The 23,735-nt window shown below is 47.1% G+C and overlaps 1 protein-coding gene across 3 annotated transcripts in view; it reads right to left on the reverse strand.

Annotated features, from left to right (window-relative positions):
- POLE (DNA polymerase epsilon, catalytic subunit) overlaps positions 1 to 23,735 on the reverse strand; it is a 57,388-nt gene that overhangs the window by 17,776 nt on the left and 15,877 nt on the right. For 2 of the 3 annotated variants that reach the window (XM_067014868.1, XM_059040740.2), the window contains 16 exons: positions 20,536 to 20,664; positions 20,359 to 20,461; positions 20,126 to 20,272; positions 19,564 to 19,709; positions 15,313 to 15,461; positions 14,162 to 14,254; positions 13,773 to 13,917; positions 11,397 to 11,554; positions 10,823 to 11,018; positions 9,969 to 10,183; positions 8,359 to 8,461; positions 7,840 to 7,920; positions 7,605 to 7,727; positions 1,291 to 1,503; positions 852 to 1,061; positions 469 to 612 (listed from right to left, as the gene is read on the reverse strand). In XM_067014868.1, the coding sequence (XP_066870969.1) occupies positions 469 to 612; positions 852 to 1,061; positions 1,291 to 1,503; positions 7,605 to 7,727; positions 7,840 to 7,920; positions 8,359 to 8,461; positions 9,969 to 10,183; positions 10,823 to 11,018; positions 11,397 to 11,554; positions 13,773 to 13,917; positions 14,162 to 14,254; positions 15,313 to 15,461; positions 19,564 to 19,709; positions 20,126 to 20,272; positions 20,359 to 20,461; positions 20,536 to 20,664 (2,355 nt within the window). The remainder of the gene's footprint in view (positions 1 to 468; positions 613 to 851; positions 1,062 to 1,290; positions 1,504 to 7,604; positions 7,728 to 7,839; positions 7,921 to 8,358; positions 8,462 to 9,968; positions 10,184 to 10,822; positions 11,019 to 11,396; positions 11,555 to 13,772; positions 13,918 to 14,161; positions 14,255 to 15,312; positions 15,462 to 19,563; positions 19,710 to 20,125; positions 20,273 to 20,358; positions 20,462 to 20,535; positions 20,665 to 23,735) is intronic. The other variant, XM_067014867.1, reaches the window with a different exon arrangement.

Below are 23,735 nucleotides of genomic sequence, written 5' to 3' on the forward strand. Positions count from 1 at the left end.
AAAACGTTCTAAGATTGACTGCGGAGATGGTTGCATAACTCTGTGAATACACTAAAAGCCGATGAATCGTACACTTTAGATGAGTGAACTGTATGGCATATGAATTAGACCCCAATAAAGCTGTTAACATCAGAAGAGCCTATGGAGACAGAGCCTACAGCCTCTGACTAATGTCCACCCAGTCCTTTCCCTACGACATGGACGTCAGATGCAAGAGGACGGCACAGCAAGGACAACGACGCCCACAGCTTCCATCACTGAGCATCCACTTGGCGCTTCGCAGCATCATTTCAATTAATTTTTACAGCATCCCAAGAAGGTTCTCAGGAGATGGAGGCTCCAGAACACCTCGCTCAAGGTCACAAAGCTCACTAGGTCTTTACGTGGCCTCCTCCATAGTGGAGACAACCTCAGAGGCTGAGCAGACAGCTGACCTCAGTGACCAGCAACACCAGCTGCCCCCCATACCTTCCGATAGGAAGGGCCCTCCTCCGCTTTGGCCACTCGCTGGTTCACGTAGAATACCCGGGGAATGTTCAGCTTGATGCAGTACAGGTCACTGCTGATGACAGCCCACAGCCTGAACAAGCCAGCCTGGCTGGTCTCGCTGATCTGAAAGGAAACACAGGTGTCTCACCGTGTCACAGAAGGCACTCAATACCTGTGGACGGGCCATCTCCCAGGTGGCCTCCAGCACCAGGCCCCATCACAGAGGCACAAGGTAAAGCCCTGCCCTTCCTGCTCCAGACCAGGTCCCCAGGATCGTGAGCCGTCCAGATACCCCTTCCTTCCCATAAGCCATGCTCATGCCCTCAGGGGTGTCCCGCCCTCCCACTGATAGCTGTCCGCACTTGCACGATCTGCCACGGAAGGTCCAGAATGCTGCGAGCAGTTCTTCGAAAGAAGCCGCCCAGACCTGTGGAGGGCCCCTCTCGGATGGTCCCAGGCCTCGGTGCACCTTCTGACCCCTCCAGACGCCGCCTCTTCTTGTGAGCAAGGCGCTGTCGAGCTTGTAGCTGCCACTTCTTCTTGTGGAACTGGAGCCAGACCAGCCACTCTTCCTGGGATAGGTCAAGAAGAGACGGGAAATACAGCTGAGCACGAGTGAAACAGAAATGCCCTTCCACAGCAACTAACTCTCGCAGCCCCCAAGCGCTCTGTAAGAACTGGGTACATCTTGTCAATTTGCTCAGGGGTCAGGCCCCAGTTCAGGCCCAGACCCTGCAGGGAGACAGCTTGTCACAGGTCAGGCCTGACCAGCATCCCTGCTTCCTCCCCGAGGATTCTTGCCTGGGTGGTTCCAAGCCTGGGAGGCTGCCCCAAGATCTCCTGCCAGGGCACCATCAGCTCCAGGTCCTGAGACTCCTCCTGGCTCTCCCAGCGGCTACGCCTCCTCTTGGTAGCAACGGGCACTGCCGAGCTGAGTGGCTTCACAAGGCCGAAGTCCTCCATGTCGGGGGAGCCAAGGCTCTGGGCACCTTCTGAAGCTTGTGCCACGCCCACCTGCAAAGATCCAAAGGAACCTTAGAACAGCTCTCTCTAGAAATCCACCATAAGTGCACCTCTGAACAAGGTAAAATACTTGTATGCAAACATATTCATTTACAGACTAATCTATTTTTTAACTTTTAAGAGTGAAAAGGTCAGACAGAAAATGTCACTCAGGCACCACCATTATGAACTGAATGTTTACATTTTTCTGTGCTTGCTTCAGAACTCTCTCCTCTTCATAAGAAATAAACTACTGCAAAGAATAGGTAAAGGTCCCCTGTTTCTCCCTCCCAGCCCCAAGCACAGTGCCTACCACTCCCCACACATTTTGAACTTTTACCCCGTACCTATAAACCCATATACCGTTACTTTAAGCTGCAGTTTAATATGAACAGAGACACATGGTACACATTCTACTCCAACTTGTTTTACTCAATAACATATTTTTGAAATTGATCCCTATTGATACATGTAGACATTGTCCATTCATTCTAACTGTAGGATATTCCATTATGCAAATAAACCAGCTTACCTATCCATGACATTCTAAAATGAAGAATGGTTAATTTCTACTCTTTCAGAACTAGAAACTGGGCTCGTCAACAACCGTCCTTCCACATGCTGCCTGAAGACCTTGTATTCACACTCCCACCAGAAATACAGAGAAGCTCCTATCTCCCCACGTGTGCTAATAGTGGGTGTCACCATACTCATTTTTTGGTGTGACGTGGTATCTAAATATTTCATTTTTCATTTACCTGACAGTGCGGTTGACCCTGAGGCAGTCAGTCTTCTAAAATGGCCCTGAGGACCCCACCTCCAGCTGTTCATGCCCCTGTATGACTCCCTCCTGAGTGTGGGCTGGACCCAGTGACCTGCCTCTAATGAACAGATTACAACGAAAGTGACAGGATGTCATTCTGAGATTACATTATAAAATACAGTGACCTCTGAACTGCTGGCACTCTCTCTGGCTCTTATCCATTGCTTGCTCTGAAGTCAGCTGCCAGGCTGTGAGCTGCCCTCTGGAGAGGTCCATGAAGCAAGGAAATGAGGACAGCTCCACTAGTGAATCCTGCCACCAGCTACCAGAGTGAAGCACCTCCTTCCCCAGTAGCTGGGGAAGCCTTCAGATGAGACCACAGTCCCGATGACACCTGACTGCAGTCTGTGGAAGACCCTGAGACAGGGGACCTTGATAAGCTGTCCCCAGATTCCAGAACCACAGGCCACAGAAAGTGCAAAATAACGTACCTGTGGGACTTCCCTGGTGGCGCAGTGGTTAAGAATCCACCTGCAAATGCAGAGGACACAGGTTCGATTCCTGGTCCAGGAAGATCACACATGCTGCAGGGCAACTAAGCCCATGCGCCTCAACTACTGAGCCTGAGTTCTAGAGCCCGCGCGCCGCAGCTACTGAGCCCGCGCGCTGCAACCACTACTAAAACCTACGTACTCTGGGGCCTGCATGCCGCAACAAGAGAAGCCACTGCAATGAGAAGCCTGCACACTGCAATGAAGAGTAGCCCTCGCTTGACGCAACTAGAAAAAGCCCGTACGCAACAACGAAGAACCAGCGCAGCCAAAAAAAATCCCCAGAAACCAAAACACCTGTGTTATTTAAGCTGTTAGCTTCTCGGATTACTTGCTACATAGCAACAGAAAAATATACACATGCTTATGGACCATTACTAACTTTTGTACATTCCGAATATCTTCTTCGAATTATGACTTGTCTCTTTATGGTGACTTCTGTGCTATAAAAGTGTGTTTTTACTTTTTATTATAAAAATTACAAAAGTAATGAATACCCATGCTCTTATAACTCAGATTCAATAAATACCAACGTTCTGCCATTCTTGTTTCAAACAACAGAAAATTTACATTTTAATTAATTGAATTTATCTGTCTTTCCCTTTGTGATGTTTTTTATGCATGCCTTAAGAAGCTCTTTCTACCTCAGCATCATAAAGATAGCCTCCTGTGTTTTTTTCTAAACGTTTTCTTTTTCAATTTAGATCTGTATTTAAAATTTGTTTTCATACTCAGTGTGAGATAGCTACTTACTTCTTGAAATATGAAAGAACATTTCCCTCAGCATCATTTACTGAATAAGCACTCCGTTCTCCTTAATAATGTATAACGCTACCTCTGTGATAGACCAAGGTCCCATACGTATTTGGATCTGTTTCTAGGGTCCCTATTAGTGCTACTGCTGTATGGTCTTGCCTTAATAAGACTTTCTTGTGTGTCCTGTTACATACTAAGACAAGCTTCCTCTTGTTAATCTTCAAAATTGTTTTTGTTTTTCTTATACTTGTTCTTCATATGAATTTTAGGATTAGACTTTCAAGTTACATCAAAAAACTTTTTGCAGGACCTCCCTGGTGGTCCAGTGGTTAAGAATCCGCCTTCCAGGGGCTTCCCTGGTGGCGCAGTGGTTGAGAATCCGCCTGCCGATGCAGGGGACACGGGTTCGTGCCCCGGTCCGGGAAGATCCCACATGCCGCGGAGTGGCTGGGCCCGTGAGCCATGGCCCCTGAGCCTGTGCTCCGCAACGGGAGAAGCCACAACAGTGAGAGGTCCGCGTACCACAAAAACCAAAAAAAAAAAAAGAATCCACCTTCCATTGCAGGGGGCGCAGGTTCAATACCTAGGTGGGGAAATAAGATCCTGCATGCCGGCCTTCCCTGGTGGCGCAGTGGTTAAGGATCCGCCTGCCAATGCAGGGGACATGGGTTTGAGCCCTGGTCTGGGAAGATCCCACATGTCATGGAGCAACTAAGCTCGTGTGCCACAACTACTGAGCCTGCGCTCTAGAGTCTGAGAGCCACAACTACTGAGCCCACACGCCACAACTACTGAGTCCACACGCCACAACTACTGAAGACCGCACGCCTAGAGCCCATGTTCTGCAACAAGAAGCCACTGCAATGAGAAGCCTACACACCACAATGAAGAGTAGCCCCTGCTCGCTGCAACTAAAGAAAGCCTGCGCACAGCAACAAAGACCCAATGCAGCCAAAAATAAACAACAACAACAAAATCCTAATTGTTTCTAGTATAAGATAATGATCTTGCTGAAATGTCTTATTAGTTAAAACAATTCCTGGGTTTCCTTACATTTTCTGTGTTAACATTTATATCACCTGCAAATGATGAGTTTTATGCCTTTCTATCCTTAAAATTTATTAACTTCTTTTCCTTGTTGAATTATGCTGGCCAGGACTTTCCAAACAATTTTGAATAGGAAGTGATGGTAACAGGCGTCCATTTCCTGTTCCTCAACTTTAATGATTCTCATGTGCCATTAAATATGATGTGTGCTATTGAGTTTCGACAGAGACTTTATCAAAGAAACATCTCATCTTTTACGATTTTGCCTGCTTAAAGTTTTATCATGAACAGACATTAAAGTTTACCAAATGTTCTTTCTTGCCTCTATTGGAAATGATCCCGTAAATCTTCTCTTTTGGTGATGATGAACAGATTTTTCCTAAAATTAACTGAATTAGCAGATTTCTAAAGTTAACACCTGCCATTCCTTGCAAAATCCTACTTGTACACAATGTTACTGTTTTTATACAGTGCAAAATTTAGTTTGTTACTATTTTTGTACCTGTTGTTTGTAACTGCCAATGGCCTATAACACTCCTTCCTTTTCCTGGCCTGTCAGTTTGTTACCAAGGTAACAAGTGTTATCAAGATTACCAAATGAGCTAAGGACCCTCTTTTTTTTATTCTCTGGAATACTTTGTTTAAAAAGTTCGGTAAAATCCCTCTGAGAAACCATTTGGGTCCAGTGTTTGTTTCTTTCTAATTATGATTCTTTTTTTTTTTTTCTTGTGGTACGCGGGCTTCTCACCGTTGTGGCCTCTCCCGTTCCAGAGCACAGGCTCGGGACGCGCAGGCTCAGTGGCCATGGCTCACGGGCCCAGCCGCTCCACGGCATGTGGGATCTTCCCAGACCGGGGCACGAACCCGTGTCCCCTGCATCAGCAGGTGGACTCTCAACCACTGCGCCACCAGGAAAGCCCTATGATTCATTTTTTAATGCTTAAAGTTCTATTCAGTTTTTCTATTTTTTTCTTAGGTTAATTTGAATAATTCTTCTAGGATACTATCCATTCCATCTAAGTTTTCCAATTGTTTAGGAAAGGTAACTACTTATTTATTTTCAGGCTTTATTATATTTGCGATGATAATCTGTTTTCATTAAAACAAAACCTGAAATACCTATCTTGACAAAGATTTGTTCCATTTCATAGGTCTTTTCAAAGATCAAGGTTTCGGGGCTTCCCTGGTGGCACAGTGGTTGAAAATCTGCCTGCCGATGCAGGGGACACCGGTTCGTGGCCCGGTCCAGGAGGATCCCACATGCTGTGGAGCGGCTGGGTCTGTGAGCCATGGCCACTGAGCCTGCACGTCCGGAGCCTGTGCTCCGCAGCCGGAGAGGCCACAACAGTGAGAGGCCCGCGTACCGCAAAAAAAAAAAAAAAAAAAAAAAAAAAAAAAGAGAGAGATCAAGGTTTCGGTTTTACTGTTTGTTCATTCATTGCTCCTCTTGCCTTTATAACTTCTTTCTTTCTACTTTCTTGGTTTACTCTACTGTTTTCCAATTTTTCAGCTATAAGCTTACTTAATCTTCTACTTGTTTTTCTTGTCTATTATATGCATTTAAATAGATTATGTGTCGGGGCTTCCCTGGTGGCGCAGTGGTGGAGAGTCCGCCTGCCGATGCAGGAGACACGGGTTCGTGCCCCGGTCCAGAAAGATCCCACATGCCGTGGAGCAACTAAGCCCGTGAGCCATGGCCGCTGGGCCTGCGCGTCCGGAGCCTGTGCTCCGCAACGGGAGAGGCCACAACAGTGAGAGGCCTGCATACCACAAAAAAAAAAAATAAATAAATAGATTATGTGTTATTTTTAGTCCTCTTTAGCTGCATACTACAAATTTTGATAGTATTTTCATTCAGTAAGTATTTCTAATTTCCACTGTGACTTCTTTGATCCATGAGTTACTTATAAATGTATTTCTTTTTTAGTTTCCAAACAATATGGTCTGTATATAAATTATTTGGGATCTGTTTCAATGCACTTTGCAGCATACAGACAGTCTTATTTTAGGTGTTCTTGAAAAGAATGTGTATTCTTTAATTACTGGGTGTAAGGTTCTATTTGTTAACTAAATCTAGTTAGCTTCTAAATCTAGTTAGCAATTGTTTCATTCCAACCGTACACATTATTACTAGTTATTGGTCTGCTCCATCTATCAATTGAGAGAGATGTGTCAAAATCCCAAACTGATTAGATGTCAATTTCTTCTACTTAGGTAACTTCTACATTATTTAATTTGAAACTAAACTATTAGAATTGTTATATATTTCTAGTGAATTGTGACTTTCAGTATTATTTAATACCATCCTTATCCCTACTAATACTTTTTGGCCTAAATATTTTTTTTGTCTGGCATTAATATAGCTACATCAGCTTTGTTTTGGTTACTATCTACCTGATATATATGTTTTTTCATCCTTTTAATCATTTTGAGCCCTTTTAAGTATAGCTCTTATAAATAAGATATAAAGTTAGACTGTAAAAATTCAATCTGAGAATGTGCTTTTTAGCAGGTGAGTTTGTATACTGCTCTGGTTTAAAGCTCACTTTTCATTTTCAGCACCTCAGAATTTTCTTCTTGCTCTTCTGATTTTAGCTATGCTTTTCATTACACTGTCTTCAGTATTTTTTGGAGTTTCTAACAGATTTTTTTTTTTTTACAGTTTAGACAACTGAGGTCTCAAGGTATAGTGATGCATTCCAAGTTACTGAGTCTAATTAGTACACCCTCCATTTTACACATAGTTCTTCACCCTAAGCTGATGATTCACAATGTTTCTTATCGCAAAAGAAGAACATTGGGAGGAATTAAAGGATAAAGTATCAATGTGTACCTTTTTAGAAAGAAAAAAAAAAAAAACTTGTAAATGCTTGAATGGAAGGAAGCATCCAAAATTATGGAGAGCAGTGTGGAGACTTTGGTGCCCTGTGTGCCCATGGGACACTGCCCAGCACCAACTGTCACAGCCTCTGTTGCCCTGGGCCAGGTCCCATTACCTGTCTCTTGCCCTCAAGGACAAAGAGCTCACTGATCTTCTTCTGCTTGTAGACATCATTCTTCTCCAGCAGTTTTTTGTGCAGCCAGTCAGGGTGCTTGACACGTGGTACTGGGTTCTTCACCTACATAAAGGTGATATCGATCATCTGTCTGATGCTGTTAGTCTGGGCCAGGCCCAGGTTTCTGTGGCTTTAGGTCACACTGTGCCCTGTTCCGACCAGTTCTCAACCTCACCTGCTGCAGGGCCGCAGGGATTGTGATGATCTTCTGAATGGCACTCCCCAGTCGCTCGATGTAGTAGTCCCAGTCCAGAATCTGAGCGTGCAGGAAGCCAGCAACAACAACCGGGGTGTGTAAGAGAAAAGCAGCAGCAGCAGCATGCTTCGCGTGTCTTATTTTAACACTCTTAGAAATTCTAAGATTAAAGGTCCCATTTCGCAGAGGAGGAAACTGAAGTGGAGAGTGTAAACGACTCTCCCAGGATCAGAGCTAGTAGGGGGCCGAGCCAGCACTAGAGCCCTGTGCCAGACCCCAAGCCTTAGTCCATCCAAGAGAACAGTTAAAAGGGCCTCCCCAACATTTAGCTTCTCCAGTTTTGCCCTAAAATGTAACTATTTCCTCATTCATTACATAACAGAAAGGAGGAAATCAAGAGTGAACTCTCCAGACAAAAAGGAGACCTGAGTCAGGGATACTCTGCCCTGTCTAATTTTCTTCCTAAACTTCTGAGAGTAGGAAAAAACCAGCACTCACTGTCCGAATATCAAAGTCTTGAAGGGAAGAACTCTTAAGCCATTTCCGGAGAAAGTGCTTCTTCACCGTGGGCTCTGCCTGGAAAATGGCGAGTGGAATGGCCCTGGGCGAGAAGAGACACAAAACTCACCAATGTGAAAATCTCCCTAAACCCAGTCATAGCACTTATCAAGTACACACATATTCTACATGGAAATAAGTTATTATGACCTACTTTGTAACCTATGTTTTTATTTATTGTAGTTATTTGTATACACTATACCTATATCTGATGTTTATCATACTTAATAACTAAACAATACTTCATCATATTAAAATACCATGGTTTAATGTACAATCCCCTACCACTGGCCATCTGGTCTGTGTTTGGCCACTGTTAACAGAGCTATTTACAAATGTCCTTACATAAATTATATATTCATGTGCATGTATGTAATTAAACACTTAAAAAATTGTTATTCATTGGGTAAAATATTAGATAGCCCACCTGCTCACCTGAAAATGAAGCCAGTTTTCACATCATTAGCAAAGCAATAGGGCAACTGTCACTACCCCTCTTTCTTTCATTGGAGGAAGTATTTGTTATTGTGAAATATCATGAAGAAACTTAGAAAGAACACAACAGACACCTGTGCACCCACCACCTAGTCCTATCAAACTGGCCCTGCCATTTTTATTTCATGGATGAAAAAATGAAGATGACGATGAAGTCCCCACTGTAGCTCTCCTGACCCTCCTCATATAGAAGTAAACACAATATTTTTCTCGGTGTTTATCAATCCCATGCATGCTTTATAGAACTATTTTGTGTACCCATAAAAAAATAAGAGTACTTTCTACGTGTGTAAACTTAAACAGGTGGAAGCACACTGTACGTGTCAGCCTGTAGCCTGCTTTTCTGGCTCTATCACTGATGTAACATGTAGCTGTGATTCAATCATCCCAACTCGAAAAGTGCCGCATCAGTCTCCTCGGGGCTGTGAGTGATCTGGAGTTCTGTCCTAAACCTGAAATGGACCTTGTGATGGGGCCCATCGTAGCAGACCCACCAGAACATCCCCACTCCCCTATGCCTGACTGAGAGGGTGCTCTCAGTCTGGTCTCCCAAGAACCTAGATTCTCCGGGCTCCAGGTGGACGGGCTCACCATGCCCTCTCAGGGGTCCCACCAGGGCCCTAGAAAGCCTTCCTGTCATCTGATCTGCAGGGGGTCTGAGGCCCAGTTCCTCCCTCTTCTAAATCCTGACTATCCCTGCACTGTTTTTTGTTTTAAACATTTATTTATTTTTGGCTGCATCAGGCCTTAGTTGTAGCACAGGGGATCTTTTCTTGTGACACGCAGGCTCTATGGCTCACGGGCTCAGTAGCTGTGGCGCATGGGCTTAGTTGCCCCACGGCACGTGGGATTTTAGTTCCTCGACCAGGGATCGAACCCGCGTCCCCTGCACTGGAAGGCAGATTCTTAACCACTGTACTATGAGGGAAATCCCTCCTTGTTTAAGGAAGCTCATCTCTCTATGGAAGGACAGAGGTTCCACAACAGATGCAGGTTTTCAATGTGAGCATATGAGACCCTTAAGGAATTCCTTCCTGAATACTGGAAACCCTTACCTCTCTGTGACCGGAGACCCCTCAGGCTTCCGGGAGATGATGTAGCGGCAGCTCAGCCCTGCATCCCTCACCATCTGGTCTCCCAGGAACTCAGCCAGGCGCTTGGCCGTGCTGATGGACGTAGACTTTTGCTCCCCATAATCTTCCAGCTTCCGAGACATGGAACGGTTCTCAGAGATCAGCTCGAACAGCTCAGAATCAGGCATGTTAGCTGCCTGGAGAAAGAGGCAATGGGCAAAATGTCATGCAGAAGGAAGGGAGCACCACCATAAGGCTACCCGAGACTTTCCTCCAGGTGAAGGTCTGCCTTTCTCTAGCCTGATGAGCTGAAGGCAGCAGTGTAACAGGGCTGTCTCATACCAGCATACAGCAACACTTATACCACACACAAAACCGTACCTTCTATTTTATTAAACTATGCAGAAAAATATCAAGAAACGTTTATTGAGCTATTAGCACAAAGACTGCAGAAAACGAGAAAAGACAGAGAATTGATTTTTCTCCTAAAAGGAAAAGACAGGGAAAGGAGGAACCAGGAGGGAGAAGAGGCACAGGCCAGCTGGACAGCAGCTGCACCAACTGAGGAGCCAGCAGCTTTCTTCAGCGATGAGGAGTCCAAGGGGCCTACCTGAGGACAAACAGCTTACAATTCGTTCATTGGCATGCTATTTGTTTCCTTCACAGAATTCTGTCACTGGATATAGAAGTTAAGGGGGGATTCTGAGAGGCCCTGGAACTCAGGAAGTCGTGGGATTCCATCAGAATTATTAGCCTTGAGTTTACCTGTCACCTTGCTCACCAGGACCCTCTCTGACTGCGGGACCCTCAGAGCCAGGTGAGGAGGGTGGCCTTACCTTGCTGTACAGCACGTCCAGCCAGTAATCAGCCACCTTGGCAACAGAGCCATACACCTCCTCTAGGGTGCTGCCCTTAAGGAAGGCCTCGAATACCGAGGACTGGAAGATTTTAATCAGCTGCAGCTCCCCACGGCGCTTGACCTCGAAGCCCTTGAGCTCAGCCAGGGAACCATCCTCGTTGAATACGGCATACCTAGAAACACAGGCAAGCATAGCAGAGGAGAGGCTGGGATGCTGGCTGCTTCTCCTTGCCCTCTGCCTTCCTCCTTCTCTTTCTTACCCTCCCTTCTAGCATCCATCAAGCAGCAAACATCTCTCCATCCTGAGGTTTATGCTTCTCCAAACTAAAAATGACTTAAGGGCCTGCCATCTGTAGAACCAGAATATAACAGGTGGAGAACAGAGTTGGTAGCATCAGTGGCGATAACAGCTTTCCAAATTGAATCAAAAAGGCCAAAACACCAGAACTGAGGTCTGTTCCCATCCTGGCTCCTGGTCCATTTCCTAGAGGAGTTGTTAAACCTAATCTATCCATTTCCTTTCCTAAGCATAAAGTCTGTGGGATTCCTACCTCTTCTTCAGTTTCTTGCCTTCTTCCTTGGAGGCTGGAAGGATCATGGCAAGGTAGGGTCCGTCAACCTCAAAAAAGATGCTGTTCTCCGAGCGGGCGACATAGGTGAGCGAGGAGGGCTCGGCCAGCTCCTGATACTGGTCATTGGTGAAGCCTTCCTGCAACAGCAAGAGTGAAGAGGGGGTCAGCCTCACTTGTGATCGTCCAAGCCTGGAGACCACCAGCTGCCCTCCAAGGGGTGGACGGATCAGCCAAGCTGGGGCTCTTCCATACAATGGACACCACTTGGCAAGAGAAAGGGATCAAGTTCTGACACACGTCCAACGTGGATAAAATGAAGTGCATCCTGCTTGATCCAGAAAGTTACATGCATGTTTCCATTCATAGGACATGCTGGAAAAGGCAAAACTATCACACAAAGCACATGCTGGGGAGCCAGGTTTGGGTGTAAGGAGAAGGGCTGACAACAAAGGGGCAGCACCTAGGAACCTCTGGGGTAGTGAGCTATTCTGTGTTGCTCGGTGGTGGTGGACACACACCTCTATGTGTGAATCAAAACCCACAGAACCGCACCCTGTAAAAAGTGAATTTTACTGTAAGCGAATTTAAAAACATTCAACCAGGGTCTAGGGTGACCCCAAGAGAGCCTGCAGACTGGGACAAACGAGCTTAACTTCATTATCGCTGCATGACAGAACCCTGCCAGAGGGCTGGCTTAAGAAACTTTGGCAAACCTTGTGTTGCCTGGGTGGTGTAAGACTAAAGACAAAACACTCGACTGCAGCTGGTGAGCTTACTGCTCACAGACACATGGCTCTGAACCTACTTTACACAAATACTAGGGTTGAACAAATAAATACATTAGGAAAACTAGAAACAGGAGAAAGAAGTGACTAATAAGGAAAAGAGAACAGACTGAAGCCGGATGTATCAATAGACTCGTGTTACATAGTTTTAAATATATACGCAGATCGAGAAAGAAAACGTACGCTCACGGGTGCAGGCTTATCGCACACACACATTCCCTAGCCAATCGGCCGAGAGCAGCAGTGACACCGCAGCGCCCATCTTGGTCTCTAACACCACTCTCTCTCTCCAAGAAAAGGAAGCCAGGCTCCTTGGGGAAATGGCTGACTCCAGGGTGGGACAGCGGAAATACAAGATGAGGCTGGAGTGTCTTGTAGTCCCAGAAAGTAAGAAAGTACTCCCCAAACACCCAAACCCAAACCCCAGAACGGGGCACATCTCAAGGACACGGGGGTGAATATGGAGGAGCCCCCAGCGGCCAAAGGGGAACAAGCCGAGTAACAAAACATGCCAGGACAGAACTGGGTTGTGGCCCAACAGAACAAACATGCACAAACCCACAGTGAACTAACAAATGACTCAATAAAGAGACAAGCTAGGGAATAAGTGGGAGAGAAGGGTGACAGCTTTTCCTTAGAGGAGGTTCCGATGAATAATTTTCAAGGACTAAGGGAACTAGAGTCGCCTTGGGCACAGTGATGCCTGCTGTAACGAGACCACCTCCAGCGCTAAAACCAGGGGGAGAAGGTTCCAAGCGAAACGGCACATCTGCAGAATCTCAAAAGTTATCTCCTCCACTGTCTTTACTAATTACAGTGGTGGCTTTGCTATGTGGCCAGACTCTGCCTCTCCTCCTGGAGTGTGGACTCACTGACTCACTCCAATAATGCGACATTGGGAAGGCAGCAGGAGTGCAGGTCCCGACACCATGCCCTGACAGAATGCCAACACGGGGCATGTACCTCTGGGATGTTCCTCCAAAAACCCCAAATAACCTCAGTCTAATAACAAACAACAGACAAATTCAAATTAAGGGTCAGTTAGCAAAGCACCTGACCAGTATCGAAGTGTCCTGGTCATAACAGACCGGAGAGACCAAGAGGTGCCAGGCTGGAGAAGACTAAGGAGACAGGATGCCCAAACGCAGTGCACAGTCCTGCAAAAAGTGGGGAATCCAAATACAGCTGTAGTTGAGTTACGGTGTGGTGCCAAGGTGACTTCTTAATCTGACAATTACACTGTGGTTTATTAAAGGTCTTACTTAACATTAAGGGAAGCAGGCTAATGGATATACAGGAATTCTCTGTTCTATTTTTGCAATTTTTCTGTAAGTCTGGGTATTACGCTGAAGGCGAATGTAGACTCAACTTTTGAGCATAGCATTTTCTGGACAGATGCTCAGGATAGAGAAAAACAATCTGAAGGTTGGAGATGTGGTGGCCTGAAGTCAGGAAGGGGAGCATGTCAGTGTGACAGCCAGCCCAGCCCCCTTTCCCACATCCCCGTCAGAGTGGTGGCATGAGGAAGCCAAGCACAGACGGCAGCCCCTCACTGGAGACGCAGGCTCACCTTGACCATGATGTTTAACATAGCCCCAGGGTAGGAGATGGTCACCTTGGGCTTTTTCACACTGGTCGTCTTGATGACAAAGTTTTCCGGGAAGCTGTTGGGCAGGACACACCATATTCCATCTGTGTCCAGTTCTAAGGGCCTCCTTCAGGGAAACAGAGAAATTAGACCACATGGACGGTGGACATCAATGCCTACAGAGCAACAACCCCATGTCAAGTCCTGACGGTGGACGAGGCTCCTCCTGGTCGTGAACCCACAGAATGAAACACCTGCCCATCTCCAGCTCTATCTTCACCAACTTGTCCCTTCTCTCCCCCAGCCATCCGGCCTCCCCTACCAGGCCATGCCCCACCCAGCCTCAGCAGCTGACCAAGTGCAGCACTCACCCGATCTGCTCAATCAGCTCCCGTGCCTGGGTGATAATGTTGGCCCCCGTGAAGCAGACGATGCCAGCCATCTCCATGGAGTACCAGCGGGCCCTGGGAGGGACAGTCACAGCAGGGGGTGGGTGGGAGAGGCTCCCTCTAGAGGGTCCTTAGAGTTGGGGCTGGGAGGAGGGGACATCTGAAGCAGGGAAGAACTAAGGTGGAATTTAGCTCTGTGCTGAGGACACTCCTCTGTTCCCACTTCAAGGTGCAGGGCTCCGCTCAGGAAAGTTCTGGAAGGATGCAGCATGCTGCCACTGCAACAACTCACAACCTCAGCTCAGCAGGACTCTCAATACCAGCCAGATGGCCGAGTGTCCCCGAGTCCCCTCCCACTCTCCCCAGCACCGTCTCATGCCTTCTCTGTTCTCCCAAAGCCCACTCTCATCCCCTGACTTCTCAGGAAAAACACCAGCCCACCTGGCTCAGTGTTCACACCAGGTCTCAGAGGTGTCAAGCAACCTGAGGCCAGGCCCTCCTGCCCCAGGGAACTCTGCTTCGGTTCTAGCCCTGCTCTCAGCCCCTCCCTCTCTGCCATTAAAAAGCAGCCACAGATAATCAAGGCCTCTCCCCCTCAGACCAGTCCTTGGCGCCATCACCACCTCTCCCCTTCTCCAGGCCTCCATGCCAGCCCTCCCAGTCTCCAACCACAGGGGCTACTAGGCCTCACCTTTGATCACCTGCTCTCCCGAGGCTCCCAACCACCTGGTTATCGGTGCAACGGACACAGGCCCCACCTTGCCTCATCTCCCTTTGGCCCCCGACCCCGGGGCACAGTCTCCATGGGGCTTTAAGACACACGCTCCTGGCTTTCTCGACTTCTCAGAAGGCTTTATTTACACCCCTCACTAGTCGTATGCCGGAAACTACCACACCGCTGTCTGCAGCCCAGGATGCTCAGAAGAACATGTCCAGCAGTACTGACCCCCCTGACGCCCAGGACCCTCTGAGTCAGCGTGACCTCCACCCCTACCCAACCTGCTCTCCCACATTCCTTGAACTGGGGCTCTGCCTCTCCCCTCTCACTCGTGCCCATGGGCCCCACGTATCTCAGCTCCTCCCTTCGTCCACTAGCCCCACCGGCCCCACCAGGCACCCGGGCAGGAGCCTACCCTTTGCGCATGACGTAGCCATAGAAGGAGTTGAGGATGCACTTGTGAGCCAGCTGCAGGGAGTCGTACAGGACCTCCATGTTCCTGCAGCGCTTTGCTTCCGCTGCCTCTCCCACCTCCACCGCCGCAGAGAGCTTCTTTCTCCACACCTGAGACCCGCACAGAGAGCTTCTTTCTCCACACCTGAGACCCGCACAGGCTGATCACCCCCCACTCTTCCAGCTCACATTCTCTATGGCCAGTGGCCCAAGGTTTACTATGTTGCAAATTTCATCTATAGGAAACTTGAAAAAAAGTAGAGTGAATGGGGCTTCCCTGGTGGTGCAGTGGTTGAGAGTCTGCCTGCCGATGCAGGGGACACGGGTTCGTGCCCCAGTCTGGGAAGATCCCACATGTCGCAGAGCAGCTGGGCCCGTGAGCCATGGTCGCTGAGCCTGCGCTCCACAACGGGAGACGCCACAACAGTGAGAGGCCCGCGTACCACAAAGACAAAAAAAAAAAAAAAAAAAAAAGTAGAGTGAAGACCATATGCAAGAGGGGCCACTGTTGATATTTTTTGCCATATTTCCTTTATTTCATTCTCTCTCTCTCAGCACAAACAATGGAAAGATGTAGCTCTCATGACCTGAGCCCCCTAAATACTTAAGCATACAATTTCCAGGAACAAGAACATTCTCCTACGTAACCTCAATGCTATTATTATACCCAAGAAACTTAACACAGAAACAACACCAACTTGTTCCTCAGCGTCGGCACACTTGGTTCTCAGCAATCCGGAATTACCTTCAATCTAGAACTACCCCATGTAAGACAGATATCCTGAAAGGAGTTCTGAACACAAAGGAATATATTGATATTACATTTTTATTTTTTGTGAGACTAAGGACTAGGAGAAAATACTCTATGACAGCAACAACTCACTTGGACACCTCAGACTTGGGGCAACTTCAGCCTCCGGGGACAGAACCCAGAACCTGGCAGCTAACTGGAGAAGGGGATGAAATCCACGTCTGAAGACCAGTGACAGAGGCAGGGGTTTCGCTCCACTAGAGGTCCAGGGGCTCCCAGTCCAAGTCCTGTTATTCCATTTACTCTCTTATTAATAGACTGGACAAGCTAAGTAATAGAGTCTCTCAAACTACATAACTCACAAACCACTGACTGAAAGCAAAGTGCACGTCATTAGAGGCAACATAGAATAACAATTTACCCCTTAGCCAACACTTATGAACAAACAACTGTTTACCAGACACTAGACCAAGCAGTGGAAGATGGACACCGCAATGCTAATCAGGACTGTGTGCTACTGTAATTGGTTGCAGAGGAAATGTTCTTGTCACTGGGGTGGTGGTTACACAGCTGTATGCGTTTGTCAAAATCCATAGAACTGCCCACCTGAAAGGGTCAGATTTATCCCACGTCAATGTTACCTCAATAAAATAGACACAGCCACTAGGGAGGGTGACAGACATGGATGCTCGGGGGCGTATGAACTCACTTCCTGCCTGAGCAGCATTTCTTTCCGTTTGCTAGGCTACATGCTGTCACAGTGGTCAAACACCGGACATTCTCCTTCCACCTCAGAACACTTCACCTTTACTCCCCCAGCTGACACCTTTTCAGTACTTAGAAGAGTGTCGGGCACATAACAGGCACCCGGTCAACGTGCTGAGTGAATGAAAGGCTTTCCAGGATTCGTATCACACGGGAAGCGGCCAGGTTGTTAGTGCTGAGGGGGTGGGGAGGGGGCACGCAGGACCCCAGGAACGCCCGGTGCCAGCCGGGGTCAGGGTGGGAGGCTCAACACGGTGACACCTGGCCCTTGTGTCCACACAGGCTGTACCTCCCGGGATGCTGAGCCTCAAAGAGGCCGACGGACAGCTCAGCTCCCCCAGCTCAGCCCCCAGCAGCTGTGCGGCTGGCGTTTGGCAGCTTAGCTCCCCCGCTCCATCGAAATGAAGTGAGTCTCAGCTAACAGGAACTGTGGGGGGCTGGCGACACCGCACTGCCAGCTTCCGTGATGCAAATGGCCATCTTGAGGCACATCTGTGTCTTATAAACTAGGGAAACAAGAGCTACTCAGGAGGTCCCTAGTAAAAGCACCTGATAAAGAAATGCAAAGAAGACCATAAATATTTCAGCAAATTCCCTGTCCAATGTGAGAAGAAATCTTTTTAAAGGTTTGGTATTTAAAGAACAAAAAAAATTAAGACATTTATTGAGTGCCTACTATGTGCCAGGTAATATGTTAGACTCTAAAGAACAAGACAGACAGTCACTACATTTTCAGCACTCTGATGAGGCAGACAGATGAACAAGTAACTCAATAGTTTAATTAAAATAAAGTGAGAAGGTATGGTGGTTCCTCAAAAGATTAAAAATACAATTACCAGGACTTCCCTGGTGGTCCAGTGGTTAAGACTCCACACTCCCAACGCAGGGGGCCCAGGTTCGATCCCTGGTCAGCTAACTAGATCCCACATGCATGCCGCAACTAAGGAGCCAGCAAGCCTCAACTAAGACCCAGCACAACCAAATAAATTAATTAAAAATTTAAAAGTAGGGCTTCCCTGGTGGCGCAGTGGTTGAGAATCTGCCTGCCAATGCAGGGGACACGGGTTCGAGCCCTGGTCTGGGAAGATCCCACATGCCGCGGAGCAACTGGACAACTACTGAGCCTGTGTGTCTGGAGCCTGTGCTCCCTCCACAACAAGAGAGGCTGTGATAGTGAGAGGCCCGCACACCATGATGAAGAGTGGCCCCCGCTTGCCACAACTAGAGAAACCCTTTGCACAGAAATGAAGACCCAACACAGCAAAAATAATAAATTAATTTTTAAAAAAGAGTTCTGAAACTCTTATTAAATATTTTTTTAAAAATTTTAAAGTAAAATAAAATTTTTCTCCTTTAAGAAAAAAATACAATTACCGTATGATTCAGCAATTCCACTTCCGGGTATATACCCAAAAGAACTGCAAGCAGGATCTCAAAGAGATGTCTGTACACCATGGGTGAATAATTCACAGCAGAAATATTCATAATACCTAAAACATGGAAGCAACCCAACTATCCACCCATGGATGACTGGATAAAGAAAATGTGTTATGTCCATACAATGGAATATTATTCAGCCTTAAAAAGGAAATTCTGACATAAGCTACAACATGAATGAACCTTGACATTAGGCTAAGAGAAATAACCTAGTCACAGAAGGACAAATCCTGTGGGACTCCACTTATATGAGGTCCCTAGAGTGACCAAAGTCCACAGAAAGTACAGAATGGAGGGTTATTGTTAAGGTAGAACAGAGTTTCGTTTCTGCAAGATGAAGAGTTCTGGAGAGGGATGGTGGTGATACCTACACAACAATGTGAATTTGCTTAATGCCGCTAAACTGTACACTTAAAAATGTTAGAGGGCTTCCCTGGTGGTGCAGTGGTTGGGAGTCTGCCTGCTGATGCAGGGGATATGGGTTCGTGCCCCGGTCCGGGAGGATCCCTCGTGCTGCGGAGCGGCTGGGCCCGTGAGCCACGGCCTCTGAGCCTGCACGTCCGGACTCCGCAATGGGAGAGGCCGCAGCAGTGAGAGGCCCGCATACAGCAAAAAAAAAAAAGTTAGATTTCATGTTGTATATGTAAAAAACAAAAAAAGTTAAAAATGATAATAATAAAGCACACTGATGACAGTCTATCAAGGCAGGGTGGGATGTGAAGACTCACTGAGTCTAGCAGTGAAGGAAGGTCTCTCAGAAAAAAATGATTTGCTTAAATAGAACACAATTACTTGTTGCTATTACAACTGAGGTATTGCTATGTATTTCTGTGTAACTCCCTTAATCCTACTGGAGCAAACATGTCAGTAAAAACACCCCCCTCACTCCTCCTGGTCAGAGGTTGGCAAAATAAAGGGCCACATGGTGTGTACTGTACATATGCAGGCCTCAGTTTCTGGGCTCCCTCCCTGCTGCGGGCAAATGCAGCTCAGTTCCAATAAAACTTTATTTATAAAAATGGCTGGCCCAGTCACAGTTTGCTGACCCCCTGCTCTAGATAATTACTTTAAAAGCAATCATTCAGAATAGTTGTGAGGCCCCAGGCCCTTAATTCTTCAAAGTTAAAAACAACTACACATTTATTGTCTGAATGCAGGTACCAGCCCAGAGGTAGGGAGCAATACATCCAGACAGCACCAAGCAAGGATTTTCACCTCAGAAACTAAACTCTGTTCCGACCTCACAAAGGTCAGGCTCACCTTGTGGAGACCTTTGAACTCATAGCGCCTGTCCCGAAAGGCACGCACCGTGTCCACATAGAAGGAGTTCTCCCGCTGGCAGATGGTGGTGAGACGTTCTTCCACCTTGGTGACGTGGATTTTCTTGTATGCCTTCCGGCAGTAATCTGAGGCACAATTCAGAGTGGGGGGCATGTGAGACTCCACACAGCAGACAGGCCTCCTGGACACAGCCAAGAAAGCTAGGCAATGGATGCCAACAAATGTGGCTTTTTAGGCTAATGCAAAGGAGCAGAAAACTCAGAAAGACATGTGCTACTGAAGCATATCAAAGAAACGGCAGCCCCGTATGAACGGACCAAACACATGAAGACCACAGAAAGGAGGGTTTGGTAGCTGAACATGCACTAAAGGATAAATGACAAAAAGAAGCCTATAGGAAGAACTAGTTCACAGTGGTCTCATCTAGTTCAACAACTGGTTCGACTGACCTCAAGGTGTGACACACTAACACAGCCCAATGAAGACTCAAAAGTCAGAGAAAACGCAGTCTGTGGAGATGTGCGCTGTCCCAACTGCTCACCTGCCAGCCTCCGCTTCTCGTATTTAGCCTGCTCCTCGCGGGACAACTCGTGAAAGGCCCGGGCTGGGCCCTCTGGGGTCAAGGGAGGGAACTTCTCTGACTCCAGCTGGTGCTGGATCCGATGATACTCGCTGCGACTGGCTGGCACTAGGAGGGGTGACGGGAAAAGAGTCTGTGATAGAGACCCAGCCACCGCTTCCTGCAGAGCAGCACCACCCAGGGCAGACACTCACTGAACTCGCCCCTCCACTGCCAGGCCATCTTCCTCTGGCAGTTTGCTCCAGGCTTGTTGAAGTCACAGGCAGCACAGGTGGCCTCATCCACCATGGCAGAGGGCTGTGAGGGGATAGGAAGGGAGCAATTAGGGTTTGGGCAAAAGAGCTTGATTCTGATGTGAGAATCTCTCTCACCTGCAGGCGGTTCGTCAAGATGATGTTGGGGTACATGGCCCCCACGTCCAGGTGGTAGATGAGGGGACACTCAATTCGGTTAGGAACATCTTTCAGGGAGGTGAGCTTGGTCCTAATCTGATCACACACCTACAGAGAAAGGGGAAAGAAGTGGAGGCTGGCGACCAAGACGAAAACTGGAGACTGTACAGTGACAGAGAAAGCACCATGGGTTGCAGATGGACGACAGATGACAGGCACCAACACCAAGCCCTGGAGGTGCAGGGGACTTGCAAGAAAAGACAGGACAGCATCACGGGAAGCAGCAGCCTCCACCCCAAAGAGCTTTGTGGGTCGGGAGAAAAGTGCAGAGTCTGTGGCCTCACATGGCACGGCCCGTCTGCTAGCAAGTAGGGGACCCAGCTAGATTATCAAGAGCCACACTTCCTGGGTGCCCCAAGTGCCCCCATGGTGCAGGTGTGTGACACAACATCAACATCCCAGCAATCCCTCATCTGATGGATGAGAAGTTTCAAGAGGTTAGTATGGGCTCAAGAACGGGCCCTCTTAGACCAAGCACCTGCTCTGAACTGTGATGCTAGACTGTTTCCAGCATTACTTTATAAACCAATGAATCAGATTCTGTTTCCAGCCAAGGCTATTAGCTTAAAAACCCTCCTAATGCCAAACACCTAGAAATCCTAAATGAAATGTGAAAACTATCCTTGTAAATGCAGTTCTGAGCTTCTAAGTCATCCCCAGAGAACAAAAGTGATGAGCAGACTCAAAACCAGAGCAGTGAGTTGACTCAATGGGTGCCTGGCAGGGCCGGGCCCTGTGTTGGGGTCCCCAAGACCATCCCCAGGTTTGGTGACTCACAGGGAAAAGACACAGAGCTCAATCAGCAAAGGAAAAAGGCGCTTGGGGAGGAGCCCAGGCTCAAGCTTGGATGAGCTGAATTCTTCCAGCATCAAGCCGTGACAACACATGAGAAGCACTGTCTCCCAGGGAAGCTCGTGGAGACCCAGCGCCCAGGGTTCTTACTGGGGGCCGGTCACGTAGGCAGCTCTGCCTGCATAGACCAAAACCCAGACTCCCAGAAGGAAAGCAGGCGCTCAGCACAGACCACCTTGTTTGCACAAGCAACATGAGCGTCCGTGAGGCCTTCCTATCAGAGGGAGGTGAGAAACCTGCTGGAACCCGAGTTCCCAGACGCCGAGGGCAGCCGTGCAGCAGGCCTTTCTGAGGTCAGCGGCCTCGGGCCTGTGCTGTGAGCTCTTTCCTTCACACTTCTCATGCCTCCTCAGGGAGGGGCAAGCTACACACAACAGGGAGACAAAACACAGAGCCCCAAATAAAGGCAGGACTCTCAAAGGCCACCACCATAAAAGAATAAACTAGAACAAGTATGCTCACCAAAACCATGTGCATTCTGGGATCTGGGCAAAGAAAGCATCTTCCGTGAGCATCTGTCATTACGGGTGCTAAGAGGTCTGTGATTTGCATTAAACTCTCCACTAAGACTCAGACCCTCCAGCCAAGGAACCAGATAAAAGGGACATCAGGCCTGTGTCACTTTTGTGGAACCAGGAAGAAACTGTAAAATTATCTGACAGTCCTCCTACTGAAGAGGAATTCACATTCCAAAACTGCAGAGCATGGGGAAAAAACACCCACCATGACTGAGAGCAGACACAGCGGGAGGAGACCCCTGAGAACATCAGAGAAGTAACCTCCTGGAGTAGACATGCTAAAATGAGGCTAATTAAAGACAATAAAGACCAAAAATCTAAAACACAGGAAGAGAAACAACAAAGACCTACTGTATAGAACAGGAAATTATATTCAATATCCTGTAATAACCTATAATTGAAAAGAATATGAAAAAATATATATATAGGGAATTCCCTGGTGGTCCAGTGGTTAGGACTCTGCACCTCTACTGCAGGGGCAAGGGTTCAATCCCTGGTTGGGGAACTAAGATCCTGCAAGCCACGCGGCACAGGCAAAAAAAAAAAAAAAAAAAAAAGAATATATACATATGCTTGTACATATGTATGCGTGTACATATATATTATAAATCACTATACTTCAATAAAAAATTAAAATTAGAAAATAAATAAAACACAGGAAGAGAAAAAGTCCGCTTTAAAGAAATAAAGCACATTTGAAAAAGAACCAATAGAGCTTCTAGAAATAAAAATACCGTCCTAAAAAACAAAAAGTCACTGAAACTATAAAAGGCTAAACAGGCTTCTGATAGCCATGTATTTTTGTTTCAGTTTTATTTTTATTCACTCCCCAAATGTAACACCTAGTTAAACCAGAACATTAGGTATATACTTATTTGATAAGTTCATTTTATCCAAAATGTATGCAACACTAAAATTTGAGAACTACTGTATTTAGGAGTTACTCTAATATTCATTAGATAATTTAATTTACTACACTGGCATTCTCAGACAAGCTGACTAAAAAAAAAACCTTTAGATCTGGGGTCGGCAAACCTCTGTGAAGGACCAGATAACAAATACTTCAGGTTTTGTGGCCACAGTCTATCACATATTTTTTTTACAACATTTAAAAAATATGAAAACCATTCTTAGCTTGCTGACTGTACAAAAACAGGCCTTATGGGCTACAGCTTGCCAATCTCTAGACATTCAAGTATAAACTGGAAAACATCTAAATTATGTAAAAATTAACCAGAAGAAAAACATCAATCAGAAGGGGAGCCATGTTTTATGAAATACATTAACTTTGGTAAAGTCACATTAGAAAATCACCTGAATGCAAAATTGCCCTTAGTATTAAAAAATTCCTTAAAACCTTCCAAAGGAGTCAAACTCAAACTAGTAAGGAAAAAAATGACTAAAAGGAATATCTATCAAGTAGAACAGGAAATACCAGAAATGTAATACTTGTTTCTAACTGAATCTCAGGCAAATGAGCCATTCGGAGAACAATCCCCCATCCACTGCTGTGCTAAGGCAAGCTCTGAAACGCTGCTCTGGAGGGAAGAGGAGACGACCAAGTAAGGGGCGAAGGCGGGGATGACGGGGTGGCACTGGGCAGGCCAGACGTCGCTGTGAAGAGCCCCCAGCTGACACCTTCCACCAGCTGTCATTGCACCGCTGCCCGGAGGATCACTCAGGAGCAAAAAGGTGAACCTGCTGCCCTTCCCCTGAGGACCCTGGGCCACCCCATAGAGAAGTTTCAGG

The sequence above is a fragment of the Kogia breviceps genome, chromosome 15 (genome assembly GCF_026419965.1).
Source record: "Kogia breviceps isolate mKogBre1 chromosome 15, mKogBre1 haplotype 1, whole genome shotgun sequence".
NCBI lineage: Eukaryota > Metazoa > Chordata > Mammalia > Artiodactyla > Physeteridae > Kogia > Kogia breviceps.